The following is a 17,331-nucleotide window of genomic DNA, read 5'->3' as shown; positions in this document are numbered from 1 at the left end:
AAATGCTTGCCTCTTTCTTCATCATAGTTAGTTGGTCTTTCCTTCTTTCCTAGGACTGTTTTGTGTACTTATACAAGTCATTCACTGCATAAAGAGACCTAGCCAAGGGAACAAGTTGGGGTTGAAATCTAACCCAAACTTTGCTAGCCAAACTGTGCGTCTTTGTGTAGGGCTGTTTCCTCTTTGAGGGGCATCCTTTTCCAAATTGTACAGAGGTCCCCTGTGGGCTAGAGGCAGATCCTAATGCCTCCCTCCCTTGTCTGCATTTCTTTTTCCACCTCACCTTCCTCTTTCCATTCATTCCCTCTTTCCACCTTCCCATATTCAGTTTCTTCTTTTCTTTGACTCTAGTATGCTGTATACTCACTGTTGGCTCATGCATTTTTCCAACAGCATTCTGGTGCGCTTCCCTGCATAAAGGGTTCTAAACCCTCGGCTCCATTTCTCCTGGTATTTTTTACTCTCTCCCATCAATACTGTCCTGTCCACAAAAATTGTTCTCATGGTTCTCTTACACTATCTGCAACATTTTCTCTATCAAATTTTTGAAAGACTTGTATATTATATTTGATATTATAAGTTTGACCTTATTTTCAGGTATCATTAAATAAAAAATCTTTTTCTTAACTGAAGGTCTCTTAAATAGCAGCCTCATCACTTGTACACTTGTGTCTAAGGTATTGAACTTACCATCTCCTTCATTTTGGGGAGCTTGGGATAAAAATATATCTCTTTTGTAGGCCTCTTCTTGAGGCCTACATTCAGAGTTTACTTTTGCAAGCAGATGTCGTTACTTCCCTAACTTAACTACAGACACATTAAGTAGGGAGTACCACCAAATAGTCTCTTTAGGTCTCTTGCAGCTCTGATCACGTGCTCTAGCTTAGACAGTATGATAAAACATATTACCATTCTATCTGAATATTTTAAATTAGGACATATATATTCTGATGAGAAACAGTTTGTTAGTTTATATCTTTTGCATTCAGGCTTGTTTCCTCTTTATGATGATATGAAAGAAATTGTCCTGGTATCTTAAAATATGTAAGAACTATAAAAATAGGCAAAGCAAAAGTTTATCTGTATTACAGGTATAGTTGGCATATTAAATCAACTGATGAGAACTTCAGCATTAATTCTCTTTATTTCTTAGCATAGATTTGTGAACCTTGTTTAGGGCTTTCCTTATCCATATACATGAAACCACTGGTTATCAAATAGCATGTATAAATTTTTTAGATGATATATTTTGAAAGATGGATAAATTTGCTAGATTCAAAAGAAATTGGGGTTATTTTTGGAAATTAGATTTTTTTTCCCATGGGGTAAACAGTTATGAAGTTAGCCCACTACTAATCATTTCTAAAAAGAGGCTGAACAACATAGATTTATAGGGAGCAAAATAAGACTAAACTTTGGCTTATAGGGGAGATATTAAATTATGTTTTGATTAGCAAATGAAGAGGCAAAATTAAGCTGGCATAAACGAACAAGGATAGAGAAGGAAACTAAAGTAACTTGAACTGCTTCTGAAACAGGTCTAACGATTGGTCCAGAATGACAGTAACTGTAGGAAAGAATGTGACCAGTTTTGTGTGGTGTTGAGTAATCACTGTTGGTAGGGAGAAGGTTGGACGGGTTATTCCTTACAGATATTGTGGCAGATTGTACCACATGATCTCTTGGTTCTAGACAGTCCTTTAGAAAGGCAGTGCTTCATTTTAGTATCACCTTTAGAAACACTATAAATGTGACTGGAGAATAATAATACCACCTATATGTTACCTTTTGCTGTGTAACAAATTACCCCAAACTTAACAGCTTTAAACAACAGTTATTATTTCACACTTTTTCTAAGGGTTGGGAATGCAGGAGTGGGTTAGTCTGATCGTTCTGGCTCAGGGTTTCTCATGAGGTTGCTACCAAGCTGTAGGCCAGGGAAATCATCATAGGGTTGGACTGGATGGGAAGAACCTCTTCCAAGCCCACTCACATGGTTGTTGGCAGGCCTCAGTTCTTCACTGGATGTTGGCCAGAGGCTTCAGTTCCTCACCACGTAGGCTCTCCATACTTGACATGGCAGCTGGCTTTTTCAGAGAGTGAGGAGAGAAAGACAGAGAAGGGGGCGGGGGTGGTGGTGGAGAGAACACCCTCCACCAAGGTAGAAGCCACACTGTCTTTTATAACCTGATCTCAGAAGGGGCGTATCATCATTTCTGCCATATTCTATTGGTCACACAGAGCAGCCTTCCTCATACCAGGGGATTGTCAACATACTGAAAGACTTTCCTCATTGACTTGTTTTTCAGACATTGAGAAGAAGAAAAGCAGGAGTGGGGGGTGTAAAGTAATGCACAGAGAAAGAGCAGGACAAAAAGAGAGTCACATGTACTTTTTTTGTAATCTGTCAGCATCTATTAAGAGGATGCTTCTGGCTGTATTTACAGGAATTACTAATACCAGTACTATGAGAGTCAGATCAGCAGTTGATTGCACTGCCTTAATTCTGTTCTTTCAGCCCTTCAGTTCCGTGAGGTGTCTGCTAAGTTCCAGGCTTTCTGCTGTACCTCAGGGATAAACAGTTGGCACCAACCTGTTAGGTTGACATTGAAGGCCTATGTCTAAACATTTACCTTAAGCCACATGAAGTGATTTTTGTGGTTGAGCTGTGTACACAAATGAGAATACAGATAAATCTGCCTAGGACAGGGGAGTGCAATGTTGGGTGTTTTAATTTTCTCAACTCTTATTTTCTAATTTTATTTACCATGGTGAAGATATATTACTTTCAAAAATAAGAGGACTTTGAAGGATGAATAAGTTTGCTGGAAGGAGATGCAGGGGTGTCAAGCAACAAACACAGCATGTATGAAGGCAGAGAGGCTTGAAACACCAAAATTCGGAGTATTTAAATAAGTAATCCAAAATGTTAGGGTGAAGGAAGGAGGCTGAAAATGAGCTGCACAAGTGAGGTGATAAAGGGCCTTGACCTGCCATGCTGAGGTATATGGGATGGAGGACAAGAAACTGCCAGGGTTGAGGGTGGGGAGTAATGTACTCTTTGGGAGCCATGGAGGGAGAATGGCTGGGGCAGCAGCCAGTGAGGAAGCTTTGGCATTAGTTCAAGCAAATATGAGGGCTTGAACTGTGAATCATGAAAATCTCAATGAAGACTTGAGGCATTTCAGTAGTGCAGCTTACCTGAAATAGTAGCTACGTGTGACTTTTCCAGTGTTCCACTGAATATTTGGAGCCCTTGTACACCTGGAGTGACTATATGAAAGCTCATGGAGTCACTCAGAGTCTCTACTGAAAAATGAATGATCCATGTAATTAACAGATGAGTGTTTTAATAGTATGGAAAGGTAAGGACTTTTTGGATTGATTGCCACCGTGGTTAACTTCTTGAAATGGATTTTGTAGGAGAGTTGAATGCATGTACATTGACTAGGGAGTGGCTAAATGTCCTCTGTCTGACCATGGATTTCTGTTTTTTTTTTTTTTCGGTACGCGGGCCTCTCACTGTTGTGGCCTCTCCCATTGAGGAGCACAGGCTCCGGAAGCGCAGGCTCAGCGGCCATGGCTCACAGGCCCAGCCGCTCCGCGGCATGTGGGATCTTCCCGGACCGGGGCACGAACCCATGTCCCCTGCATCAGCAGGCAGACTCTCAACCACTGTGCCACCAGGAAGCCCCATGGATTTCTATTTTTGATCTGGAAAGTTGGGTCATTATAATTATAGAAAAGTTTTGTTTCTATGAGATTACATCTCTGGAATTACATATGATGGTATAATTCAATCCATGAACGGTCAGAAAGGATGAGAGACTGGATGGACCGACTTGGGAAGTAAAAAAAAAAAGCTCATTTGTGAAGTGTTCAAATAAAAGACTGGACTGTCACTTGGGAGAGGCTTCATAGAAGGAACCCAAGTGTCCAATGGTTGATTTACTCATATGTTCAACATTTATTGAGCGTCTACTGTATGTCAGGTACTGTGCTAGGCATCAAAGCCCAGTGACTCTCCTCACTATTTAAGTGCTGTAGATGCTGTGATAGAAATCTATAGGTTGTGGAAGTTGGGGATAGTTGGATTAGATTTATCCCCAATTCCAAGATTGTATGAAGGGGCTTGAAAAGTGACTATTAAATCCTGTAGCCATGTATGTGATATATAATTACAGACCAGCCAAGAAATATTATTTCAATCTGTCTTTTCTGGGACTTCTATTCTTTGGGTGTGAGTTGTGACTTATTTATGATTCCTAGTACCTCTACAAAATTTTTATAACTTCAGATTCCCTTAAATATACATTCAACTATTAATAATGAGTGACTGTCTCTGAGGAGTGGGATAACAGGGGAAGGGAAAAAACAACTTTTACTTCTCATTTACTTAGGTCTTGAGGCTTCAGGTTTTCAGTTTTACCCACCTCTGTAAACAAAGACTTCTGCCCTCTCCATTCCTTACCACCACATCAGCCCTCATATCTATCCACATAAGCCAAACCACAAAATAACAATATCTTCGGTAAAAGTAACCAACATAAATGCGGTCAGGGTAAGCGACAGGGGTAAAGAGTGAGACATTCTTTTAGGATGTATGGCCTCTTAATATGCACATGTTGCTGCAACTGTGTACTGTCTTTATAGAAATAAAAATTTGGTACATAAAAACATGGTTCAATAATAGTAGCTTAGTTTCATTCATAGTTTTCGACACTTGTATAAAGTATTATATAAAGATGCTTTGAACAAAAGTCTGCAGTGGAATTTAAATAGCCCAAAGAAATTTGAATGGTTAAAATTTAATTTTTTTTAATAGGCCTGGAATTAGGCCAAGAATAACTCAGTTACTCTTGGCTATAGTAGGAACCAATAAATTATTCTACTACCTATATCTCTTCTAAATTGTTTGCCAGAAAAACAAAATGAAATATAGATATTTCATATACCATATTCCTTTCATTTGGAAGAGAGACTATTTGGTATGAATGTTGAATTTACCAGGGTTTTTATTATCTTAATAGCATTACTATCTTTGAATGAGAGGAAAGTGAAAGGATAATTTGTAAGTTAAAATGTGAATAGTTGGTTTGCAGTTTATTGTCTCTTGCCTGTGTGGCCAGTCCTGAACATGGGGTAACTATAAAATAATGAGGCTGCTTTATCTGAACTAAAAAGTAATGAGTGATGTTAGTCAAATTCAGTACTAGAAAAAAAGTAAGAAAATTTGAAAGAAATGGAAAACATTGAGGTGATTTTCTAATTCTATAGAAAGGTGTACCTGATACAATTAGAGAACAGAAGAAAGGAAATGATTGAATTCATGCCTTGATGAAATGTTTGTGAATTAGAGAAATTAAACATATAAAGGATGTATATGGCTTACTGGCAGATCATTAATTCAGTCTATAGAGTGTCCCAAGTATGGGAATTGCTTTTGTGTCTTTCTAGTCTAATGTTAAGGAAGCTGTTTTTAGCTATACTTAGAATTAGCTTTCTTTTCTCTGTATGCAGCTATTGATCTTTGGTTTTGTTCACCTTGATAGATAATGTTTTTTTTTTTTTAATTTTTTTTTTGCAGACTCAGTTTCCCAGACTTCATTTGAGAGTGTGTAGTACATGTCAGTAAGTAGGCTTTGCTGTGAGGGACTCTCAAAATCCTAGAATCCTGTCCCTAACTTTTTTTGACTGTGTTTTTCTTCATTTGTGAAATTTGTGTTAATAAAAGTACTCAATTAAAATACCGGGTAGGTATGAAATGGAATCAGTAAAAATGATTTTAGGAATATTTTATAAATTAAAGTGCTATATAGATATTACAGTAATTTATGCAGTTTCTCATAATTGCTCAGAATCTTTTCAAGAAAATTAATTCTTCTCTCCAGTGGTTCGTATATCTTTTCTATATACAAGATTATCATCTCTTTTTTCATACCATACATACACAGACATTTATATCCTGAATCCAGTTGAGTTAGGTAGGCTCAGAAGTGCATTGATTCTCTAGCTCCAATCTCAGAAGACCAGTGGAGTGTTATTTTTGTAAATAATGCTGATTTCATTTTGGCTGATGTACTTGGAATTACGTATAATAATGAAATGACTGTTGGTTTCTTTTGAATGTAAATATAGTCATCTCCCTAGTTATTTGGTATTTAATATAATTTCATAACTGCTTTTCTTATCACCATCACTCTCAGGTCTTAAAAAGTAAATTTTGAAGAGTAAATAACTATAAATTTTAAGTTTCAATATCATTTTTACAAATACTAGAAAATTGCCATCTGCCTATATTTAGTATAATGAAAGAGAGGTACAGGTATGAGGTGACTTCCTGAAGGGTGACAGCACCAGTAGAACTTACTGCCTTTTCCCCAAGGTCATTGTAGGTCTGGGCTTATTGTGAGAATTCATGTCTGAACCTAGCCTGTCTTGGATTAACAGAGCCTCTCAGTACACTGATTCCATTCAGGAGCTATTCCAGGACATTAGTTAGGTGTTTTCTCCCTGGGCTGGGCTTAGGGTAAGCTTTGCGTGTTCTTAAACCTAATTGTTCTCCTGACACACAGAGAAACAGATCTAAACAACTTATCTGACTCTAGAACCAAATGGGTTTCTTGGTGTCATTGGACTAGAGATGGGGTCTAAGTGAAATCTCCCATGACAGCTCCAAATTCATTTGGCTTCGAATTCAGACCAATTTCCATAGTTTTATTAGAGCATAATGGGCTTCATTAAATGATTTTTGAGTTATTTAATTTCTCAAAAAGGCTTTTTTCCTTACCAGTTTATGTGGTTGACATTTTCTGCCTCCTTACATATCACTTAACAAATGAGAAGATGTAGGTGTCTTTAATGTATTTTTTTAATTTAATTTTATTTGTTTTTCACTGCGTTGGGTCTTCGTTGCTGCGCACAGGCTTTCTCTAGTTGCGGCGAGTGGCAGCTACTCTTCGTTGTGGTGTGCGGGCTTCTCATTTCAGTGGCTTCTCTTGTTGCAGAGCATGGGCCCTAGAGCATGCAGGCTTCAGTAGTTGTGGTGTGCGGGCTCAGTAGTTGTGGCACATTGGTCTTAGTTGCTCCGTGGCATGTGGGATCTACCCGGACCAGGGATCGAACCCGTGTCCCCTGCATTGGCAGGCAGATTCTTAACCACTGTGCCACCAGGGAAGTCCTGTAGGTGTCTTAAAGAAAGGACATTCTTATTAAACATTGAATCTTATTCACATAGAATTGAAGTGACCTCTGTGAAAGGATGGTAGAATTTCATTTATAATAGGCTGGACCTTAAAAAATTAAAGAAGATATAAAACATTAGTAAACATCTTTGTGTTTGCTTATAGGAAAATATTAATAACATTGATTTACAGAATTTATGGGAAACAACAAATGCGTGTAAATTTGGAGTTTTTCAACTTAGAATAATTTACCGATAATTTTTCCCTAAGATTCTGTATCTGGATTCTGGCAGGAAATAACTGGCACACTCACAGGGACTTGGAGAAAATCTAATGAAGGGAACTTTTTACAGACGTGTGGGTAGGGTTTAAGAGAGCCAACAGGAACAGAAATAGAGGGAGCTATTCCTATTCTGAGTCCTGAAAGAGAAGGAAGAGGGGCAGTTAGCAGAACCTGGTAAGAGTCATATCTATAGGAGAGGGGGCCATGTGACAGAAGCTGTGGCCAGGAGTGGTAGAATGTACCGCCAAAGCTGCAGTCCCTCGGGAGGAAGCAGAGAGAAGTAATACCCAGATCTTTTTCGCCTCCAACTCCCTGATTCTCTGTTGGTGCTGCCCATTGGGCAAACACAACCAGAAATCAGAAGGCAAGGGAGCCTGGATAGTGCAGTCAGTAGAAATCAGTCTTCCAGAGTACAGAGCAAGCTAAAGAAAAGGCAGGGATGAACCTAGAGGGGGACTGTTCTGTACAGTTTCTGAGTAGGGGAGCTTGAGTATCATGCATTTTTATTCAGAATTGTTCATTTTAAGTATGAGTTGGGCAAAGCTGGCTGGGATCTGCGTTCCTCTTATAAATTAGAATTTGAGGTGTTAACTCTCAACTCATACATCTTCATTTTATAATTCCACATTATTGCATTTAACTTTTTTTCTCTTCTCTCTCCAGATTACAATTCCTAGACGTTCTGTGGCATCTACACAGTCGACTTCAGGTAGCTTTCATTATGGTCAGCTGCCAGAAAAGAAAGACCTTCATCCCATGGAGCCCACTGTGGAACTTTACTCTCCAAGGGAGAGCTTCTCTGGCTTGGTTGTGACAGAGCGCGAACCTCCTAGTGGAGGAAACAGAACAGACTTTGGGCTTCAGATAGATCATATTGGTCATGACATGTTACCCAGCATTAGAGAGTGTGACAGCTCCCAAGACCTGGGACCAAAAGACCTTCCTGACCATAACAGACTGGCTGTGAGAGAATTTGAGGGTCTCCCTAGGGAAACGGAAGAGAAAAGCATGCTTGTGGGGTCAGATAATGAAGATGAGAAGTTGAGTAAAGGGCAGCCTTATATTGAGATCTCCCCTCTCCCAGGAGACTTGGTGACGGTGGAAAGGGATCACTCAGCTACTACTGAACCTCTTGATGTGACAAAGACACAGACTTTTAGTGTGGTGCCAAATCAAGACAAAACTCACGAGACAGTGAAGCTTTTGGCAGTTGGCACTTCAGCGATATCTCCACGAGTTATTGACCAACATGTTGAAGGACAGATAGGCCAGGTGGCAGCAATGCAAAAAGGTAAGATATCTAAGGAGGATGACATCAAGAGTGAAGACTTGCTGAGTCATCAAGGAGACCTCTCTACTTTTTTGCACCAAGAGGGTAAGAGAGAGAAAATTGCCCCTAGAAATGGAGAACTATTTCATTCTGTTTCAGAGAGTGAACATTGTCCTCCATCTCGGAAGGATGTGGTTAGGTCATCCTTTGTAACTAGACACAGCCGAATCCCTGTTTTAGCACAAGAGATAGATTCAACTTTTGAATCATCCTGTCCAGTCTCTGCAAAAGAGAAGCTCCTCCAAAAGAAAGCTTATCAGCCAGATCTAGTCAAGCTTCTGGTGGAAAAAAGGCAACTCAAGTCTTTCCTTGGGGACCTCTCAAGTGCCTCTGATAAATTGCTAGAGGAGAGATTATCCACTATTCCTGCTCCTTTTTCTGAGGAGGAAGTCTTCACTCCCTTTTCAAGACTGGCTGTAGACTCACACCTGAGCAGGTCAGCCGAAGACAGCTTTCTGACACCCATCATCTCCCAGTCCAGAAAGAGCAAAATTCCAAGGCCAGTTTCATGGATCAACACAGATCAAATCAACAGCTCAACTTCATCTCAGTTCTTGCCTCGGCCACCACCAGGAAAGCCACCCATGAGGCCTGGAGTAGAAGCCAGGTAATGCTGTGTGCTCTTCTCCCTATGTTAAGTGTGTAGCATTATTTCTGTGTCTGCTTGATTATGTCATTGGTTTCAATTTTTTGTTGCCTGCTTCTGATCATCTACTTCCTTCCCTGCCTTTCCCAAGCCTTATAGCATAGTGTAGTTGAAAGGGTCAGTTTGATCCAGGTTAATTCTTAGCTCTCGCACTTTCTAGCAGTGTGAACCTCAATTTCCTTATCTATAATATGGGTAAAACATTTGCCTCATGGTTTTGGGAAGAGGAAATCAGGTAGAATATGTCTAGAGCTTTGTTTAGTGCTTTTTAGCATGCAACAAAGGTTATGTCTCTTTCCCAGTCCATTTTAACTAGATACTCGGTAATTTTCTAGTTTTGTCCAGTCAGAATCCCGTTATAACAGATGTCATTATGACGTCAAATTCTGGGGAAAGATACTGTGTCTGTAATATGATGAATGGACCCTAGTAACAGTTCAATTTATCTGATTATAATGAATTAGACAAACAAACAAATCCTTTAGGGAGTTTCCCTACATCTGATGATATACAGGACCATACATAATAAAGATATTGCCTTAATATTTACTGTGTGGTATGCTTGTTTATTGAAATATTCTTATGTGTAGTTGACCATGGAGTGATTATATTTTGAAGAGAGGAAAATATTGGGAAGTAATGAACCAATTAAGAGTGCTTTCCTTGGAGCCATTACTCACTTTTCAGAGTAGAATGGTCTAAACCCTTGGAGAAGAAGCGAAAGGATAGTCTTTTAACAAAAACAAAGTGGACATCAAAATAAATTTACCTGAAAATTATAGCTTGTTCTAGATAATAGGCCTCCACCTGTTATAAGGATTTCTGAAGTATATTAAAGTGAGGTTCTATCTGCATCATTACCCAGCAGAACTTGCTACCCTTACCTAAAGTTAAGTTTAGTTTTGACTTGCCCTAGGGTTTCTTTCAGGTTCAAAGGTAACTAAACACTGGATTTGAAATGACCATGGAACTAGACTTCAACGGGAAAAATGGTGATGAGTAAACAGCAGTCATTTAGCTGAGACATTTTAAAAAGATGATTCCATAGACAATATTCACCCGTCCCCCCTTTTGCTTGGCATCTGTGCTTAATAGAGATAGTATATCTGTGGCTTGAGCTGCTTTGGACTGCAACAAACAAATCTTAATTACTATTTACTATTTACAACTTTACATGTCCCCTCAAAGTAGAACTTGGCAACTTGATAACAAAGCCAGATGTGTGGCATTGTGCCAGATATTACAGAGCTGACCAGCCTGAAACTCATCTGGGAATTCAGTGGGAGCTCAACTTTCCCACATAGGTCCTGGCACAGAGGAATTATCTTATTCCATTCTTCAATTTTTACAATAAGATCCATGAAGTTAGGCTTAACCAAAATGAGTTTTACGTCATTTGTCAGTATAAGTAGATGGTGGGGAAGGAAGAAGAGAGAAAATTCAGAGAAAAAATCAGTAAATTGTTGCTGATCCATGATGGTGATGGTGGCTGTATATGTCCCCTGCATCCTGCAGGTGCCAGTACAACTGGGAAGTTCTTCTCCCATTTCCTCTGTAAGGAGTGGCATGTCAGCAGTTTGAGGTTTAAATTCTTAAACTGAATGGATTTTAGGCCAAGACAGAAAGATATGTAGGGCAGAGGAGACATTGCTATTTATATGAATGCTTTCTAGATGGCTTGGTTGCCAGTAAGAGAGGCATTCGGCTCTCCTGAATCTCAGGGTATCGTCAGGGGCAGAAACTGAGGCCCAGAGAAACCAGTGACTACTCTTTTCTTTTGGAAATTGTTAAATGAGGTTGAAATATATTTTTATCTGTAGTTCCTGCTGTTGGTGAGTACTGTTGAAGACTTACATTGTGGAGTTTAATGTTTGCCTAAGTATATATAGAATTCCTGTCGTAAAAGCCTTAAACAAAATTGTTTACTCTCCCTCATGTGCTAACATGCTAGAGACATTTCATTAAGTTAATTCTAAAATGGGAAGAGCAAACATGCTATAGGAGGAAGGGGCTTAACAACATGTAAGTGCTTCTGGATGACAGACATCCAATTAAGTACTTTACTGCACTTGACTGCTCAGTAACCCTGTGAGATAGATAATATTCCCCTTCAAAGCTGGAAGAGGTTAAATAATTTGTCCAGGGTTATACAACTGGTATATGAAAGAGTAACTCCGCATCCTCTGTTTCCTGATTTTGACTCACATCATACATATTATGATTTGGGACATTGTGACTTTCTAGGCACACTTAAAGTGAATTAAAATGAAAGTAATTATTCTCTGTCTTCTTTCAGGCTCCGCAGATATAAAGTCCTAGGGAGTAGCAGTTCCGACTCAGACCTTTTCTCCCGCCTGGCCCAAATTCTTCAAAATGGATCTCAGAAACCCCGGAGCACTACTCAGTGCAAGAGTCCAGGATCCCCTCACAACCCAAAAACACCACCCAAGAGTCCAGCTGTCCCTCGCAGGAGTCCCAGTGCCTCTCCTCGAAGCTCTTCCTTGCCTCGCACATCCAGTTCCTCACCATCTAGGGCTGGACGGCCCCATCATGACCAGAGGAGTTCATCCCCGCATCTGGGGAGAAGCAAGTCACCTCCCAGCCACTCAGGATCTTCCTCGTCCAGGAGGTCCTGCCAACAGGAGCACTGCAAACCCAGTAAGAATGGCCTGAAAGGATCCAGCAGCCTCCACCACCACTCGGCCAGCGCTAAAGCCCCCCCAGGGAAGAGTAAGTCAGCCAGTAAACTCAGCAGATAGGAGCTGGGCTGCATCTCTGTGAAAGGTGTGAGATCTTCCTCCTAAATCTGATACATGTGTGTCCCTGTACTGTCTATTTAAAAAAATCAGTGTTGATCTTGTCTTGCAAAAGAAAGTAACATGATAAAATATTTATAAGAAGATGTATGATAAGAAATTACCTAAGATAGGCAGCAAGCAGATCAGGAATCAATGTCTTTGCGTAGGAAGGGGCAAGCCAGCAAAATCCAAGGGGGTGAAACTGGCTAAATGAACTCTCATTTCTTATCTGCCTTCAAAACAAAAATGTTGATGGTAGGGGGTGGATTGGAATTTTAAGGGGTTTAGCCTACTTTTTTTTAAGGCTCTACTAAAAGATTATATAGCAAAAGTGAAACTTCTTACTTTAATATTTGCTTTCCAAACTTCCCAACCTCGGAGAGTCAGAATTGCTCCGATATTAGAATATGTAAGAAGTGTGTTGCTGGGGAGCCAGTGCTCGTATACATTTGGCTTGTGTGTTTATCTGGTGTATTGAGAGTTCACACCTTTACTTTGCCTCATTCCTAGTACCCTCCCTGGATTTCACATTTTTTAAAGTTAGTGTTTGTCACCTGATCCAGTCTCTCTTATTTTGACAATACATTCTAACGTGCTTTTGGCAGCACGTGCTGAGAATTTCAAATCCAATTACTTTTCTAAATCCCCTAATATTTCTCTTTGGAGCAACAGTTACTTAACTCAGTATATTTTTATTGTGAAAAATAACTGATGAAACTTAGGTAAAGGAAGGAAAAGTCTAAATAAAACTACTTTGCAGGCTTCAGTGCTTTAGGGAGAGGGACGGAGTATGGAGTAATACCCTTCAAGATAGAAGAACCCTCTTTCCCCTGTTAGTTTCCTCCTTGTGGAAGGAAAACTGACCAGAGTAGACCTTGCTTCCTTAAATCTTCTAGGTACCAACTATTTCTACTATCAACCTCCAAGACAATACCAGGGAAGTACATTGCTGTGGAATGTGACTTTATGCTTTTAGAGCTTTAGAAAGAAAAATAGGAAGAAATTAGGTATGTTGAGGCTTAAAATTCTCAAACTTTGTATTTTATACATTTAGCCAATAAGGAATGAGTATCTGAGAAAATAAATTTAGGCTCAATATTTATCTTTTAAGATTTTATTACCTGTTTCACCTGTGCTTTAGTTTGACTATTTGGGCTTCTTGACCTGATTTCCATGTAATCTTAATTTATAAAGCTGTAAGGAGGATCATATTTGTTCTGATCTCACTCTTCTGCTAAGAGGAATCAGTGAAAGTTAAATTATACTAGATTTTTTAAATGAGTTCTTTTATACTCACAGTTTTTGTGTTGTAAAGACCTTATTAAGGTCACGTAAATTGGTCTGCTTGCTGTTGAAATTTGCCTTCTAGCAAACATCTGTGCTTTGTCTTTGACCTTGTGTTTGCTGCCAAACCTAATACGGTTGAATTGGAAAACAGAAAAAAAGATATTTCCTCACCAAGTGAACATATTCTAATGCTGCATCAAAGCTGCCCTGAAGCTGCACTGAACTTATCTTGTTCTCTTTATCTGTGTTGAGCTTTTTGAAAAAAAAAACAAAAAACAAAAACTCAAAACACTATTGAGGCATATACGGTCTCCCATAAGAAATATAGCATAGTGTGGAATCTTAATTTCTCTCCGGTTTCAAGACTACAGAGGAATGCAATAGATAAGACATATTTGCTGTTTAACTAAAGCGACTGTAATATTGGAAGACCAATCCTTCTGTATTATATTGTATAATAGTTGCTATAACACTACTTGCATGTCTTCATGGTAAATTATATAAATATTTATAAATATATAGAGAAACATATGCTTATATAAACTCATTCTTTCTCATTCTCCATTTGTAATTTCAAGATCACAGATGGTAAAATTACTTTTTATTGTGTGCCTCGTGTACACTTGGGCCTTGTCTATCTTCATTTTCTGAAAATACGTTCTTGGCATGTGACACAACATTCTTTTTGCCTTCCTTGTGAATAATGCAAAGGTTGGCAGTCTTTAACAAGCCAAGATAGGTTATTTAATTTTCATTTTTAAAAGATTTTAATAGGGGAAAAAATTACTAGGACTCGCTTGTAATACTGGTTCAAAGATTTGTCATGTTAATTACATAATTCTGTCCTTATGGTTAGAGTGGATAAACTGGGATGATAATCATGGGTCTGACATAAATTGATTTAAAAAAAAAATCTCTTACAAATTACCATTCTGCTTTCCTCTTTTCACCTCACTTGGGGAGGTGGGCGGTGGGAAGTAATCTACAATTAAGAGTTTTATTAGCTAAATTGTGCTAAAAGTAGCCAGCTTTAAATCCTGAGCCCTCTAATCAGAAATGTGCTCATGGTAACTACTTGAAAAGCTGATGAGGCTGCAAACTGTAGTATGTGTGCTATTTTATTTCTTATTGGCATTTCTCTGCTAGAAGTCAAAACTGACAGTGATGGCAACATGGCAACTGAATGTTTCCTCTCTTTTTTGGTTCCTTCCATTTTTCTCCCAGCTTTTCCACTGTGTTGCCCCCCTTTTCTAAATGGCACTGACAAACTCAAGATCCAGAGAGAAACAGCCTTGTTGTGTAAGAATATTTTATTTTTCATGTAGAGAAAAGAGTTAACCAAAGATATTTCTGCTCTGATACTTTCAAAAGAAGACAGATTAATTATATCTCATGTATTAATAGATACACTTAAGAGGACTATCTTGTATAGAGATTTACTCTACGGTTTTTAAAAGCAGTTTGTTTTTTTAGATTTTTAGGTGTCTTGGGCTAAAAAGAGATGTTGGCAGCCCTGAGCAAAGCACTTTTGGCACAAGGATTTTTGTTTTTGTTTTATTTTAGAGTCTGATACAGAAAATGAGTTGGGTTTTATTGTTGTTAGTTCTTTTTTATTTATTTTTAACTTTTTTAGTGATGGCATATTTCAGATTTCAGTGACAAACATAGATCATCCAACTGATTTTAAACCAGTTTGGTTATTCTACCTAAGGTGAGGGACATGGCCGTCAATTAAAGTCAAGCCAAACTATATTAAGAGTAGTATGGGGCAGAAGTTAAAATTATCTTTTGAAAACCAGGTGCCTCCTAGTTTCTCCTTTCACAACAAAATGGCTAGTTACCTAGTCACACTTGCCCTTACCCTCCCTTGTCTAGTCTTTGGAGTTACTTGGGTGGAGCGGAAGATGGAATTGGCAACAGTTCAGTCCCTTTAGGTAGCATTATTCCTAAATAATGCTGCCAAATCTCCAGGGTGTAGATTGTTTGAAATGTTAAAATTCCACATAGCAGTCTTTTGCACAGCTTAAAGGCATTTAACTTTAATGTGTAGTGAACAAAGAATGAAAATTGGGTCATATCAAATTTAACTTTAAAGCACAGATTATAAACATTTTCGAATGTTAAGTCTTAAGTAGGCACTCTTATTCTCAACTTGGTGTGCAAGCTAGCCTTGCTGACAGTGGCATAGTTACTGTTTTTCAAGTTGCATGTTGTGGAGTGAATGCTTTTTTGTTTTTGGGGGGTTTTCCTGAGTTAACAAGTTAATCAAGTCCTAAATTAGTGGCAAAATGGTAATTGAGACCCACTGTTGTCTTTATCTACTCTATATTGATTGCTTTAAATACTTAACAAATCTCAGCTGCTCACTAATCCAGCGGACTAGGGTGCAGTATCTGTTTCGCTCTTAGCCACTATAGGAATTTGAAGTTCTTCTGTAATCATCAGAGATTCCTTCCAGGCCGCAGATTTTCATGTGAATGTTTGTATGGTTATATTCAATTGACAAGGAAAAGTGTTGGTGCATGTTTTATAAACCCAGACACAGACAGTTAAAACGATAACTAGTTTTTCTATATCCAGTAGCTTTGAATTAAAATCATTATGCTTGTTCCCTGAAGAGCAGAGGATTCTTTGTTCTAGGAACTACATTCTTAATCTAACATTAGGAATTGGTGATAGGAGAAACAGGATCCAGAATTCAGAATTTAGTGTCTTAGGGCAAAAAATGCATCTTACTCTGGCTATTTGAAAATACATTTATTTGTAGATAAGTCTAGATTTAGTCTTGAAAATCAAATTTTTCACATTTTAAAACTTTTCATTCCTTGATATCTATCAAAACGTGGCATATGTTAGGGAACCATTTCTTCTGTCATGTTCATGTGTTTTGGAATTAAGTTATTTGCGTTCATTGTTTTAAAATCTGCCCATTTCTGTTTATACGTATTTACCACAGATGTGTTGGGACTTTGCCTAAAGGGAGAGATATTTCAGCACCTGTATCACTGAGGAGATAGAACGGTTTGTGACAACTGTATAGTTTGGAGTTTGGTTCTGTAGACAGTTTATTTGCAGAATAGTTATTTATCTGTGTTCTAATATAAAAAGTATTATGGCATGGATTAAGGCATGTAACCACTATGGTAGTCTTCACATGTCAATATTTACCCAAGTTCAGAAATCACAGGTGCATATTTAGACCTTAACTTAGAGAAGGGAACCAGAGGCAGTTCCAGTCCTCAGACCATACGGAAAGATGTAGTACATTGAAAACCCCAGGTGGTGGTTAGGACATCCCACTTCCCTGTCCTCATCCAATAGAACTCTGGTATATACTTCAAGGATGTGGGAGTAGTGTGGAAACATATCATTGGATATTCTCAAGAGTTTGGCTGTCTCTCTGGAAATATGAGAAATTTAAGCCAGTTAGACTCAGGAGCCTGCAGAATCTGTTGCCAACATTGCTAGGGAGAACTGCAGGAGATAAATGGGGAATTCCTATAGTTCTTAGGTAACTCCAGGACATGGGACAAGGATCTCCCTATTCATTTTAAGGAGAATTGGATGCTGCACATCTCAAATCCCTGGCTGGACATGAAGTGATGATATTAAAGTCTTGACCCATCAGTACATTTTCTAATTCAGTTGTGAATACCTGCTCCAACTTTTAAAACATAAGCTTGATGTTTACTCCCCTTAAGCAAGTTTGGAAAATTGCTTGATGTGATACACAATCTCAAGACACTGAATAGCCAAGCCGAAACCTTTACTCAGTAATGATTTGAATATTTCCTTAGATTTTG

The 17,331-nt window shown here is 38.6% G+C and overlaps 1 protein-coding gene across 1 annotated transcript in view; it reads left to right on the top strand.

Annotated features, from left to right (window-relative positions):
• TTBK2 (tau tubulin kinase 2) overlaps positions 1–13,995 on the top strand; it is a 105,786-nt gene extending 91,791 nt beyond the window's left edge. The window contains exons 13-14 of the mRNA XM_060168879.1: positions 8,131–9,404; positions 11,740–13,995. Of these exons, the coding sequence (XP_060024862.1) occupies positions 8,131–9,404; positions 11,740–12,202 (1,737 nt within the window). The 3' untranslated portion in view covers positions 12,203–13,995. The remainder of the gene's footprint in view (positions 1–8,130; positions 9,405–11,739) is intronic.
• Positions 13,996–17,331: the final 3,336 nt, after the last annotated feature.

The sequence above is a fragment of the Lagenorhynchus albirostris genome, chromosome 1 (genome assembly GCF_949774975.1).
Source record: "Lagenorhynchus albirostris chromosome 1, mLagAlb1.1, whole genome shotgun sequence".
NCBI classification, from domain to species: Eukaryota; Metazoa; Chordata; class Mammalia; order Artiodactyla; family Delphinidae; genus Lagenorhynchus; species Lagenorhynchus albirostris.
This window is presented reverse-complemented; position numbering and strand designations above follow the sequence as displayed.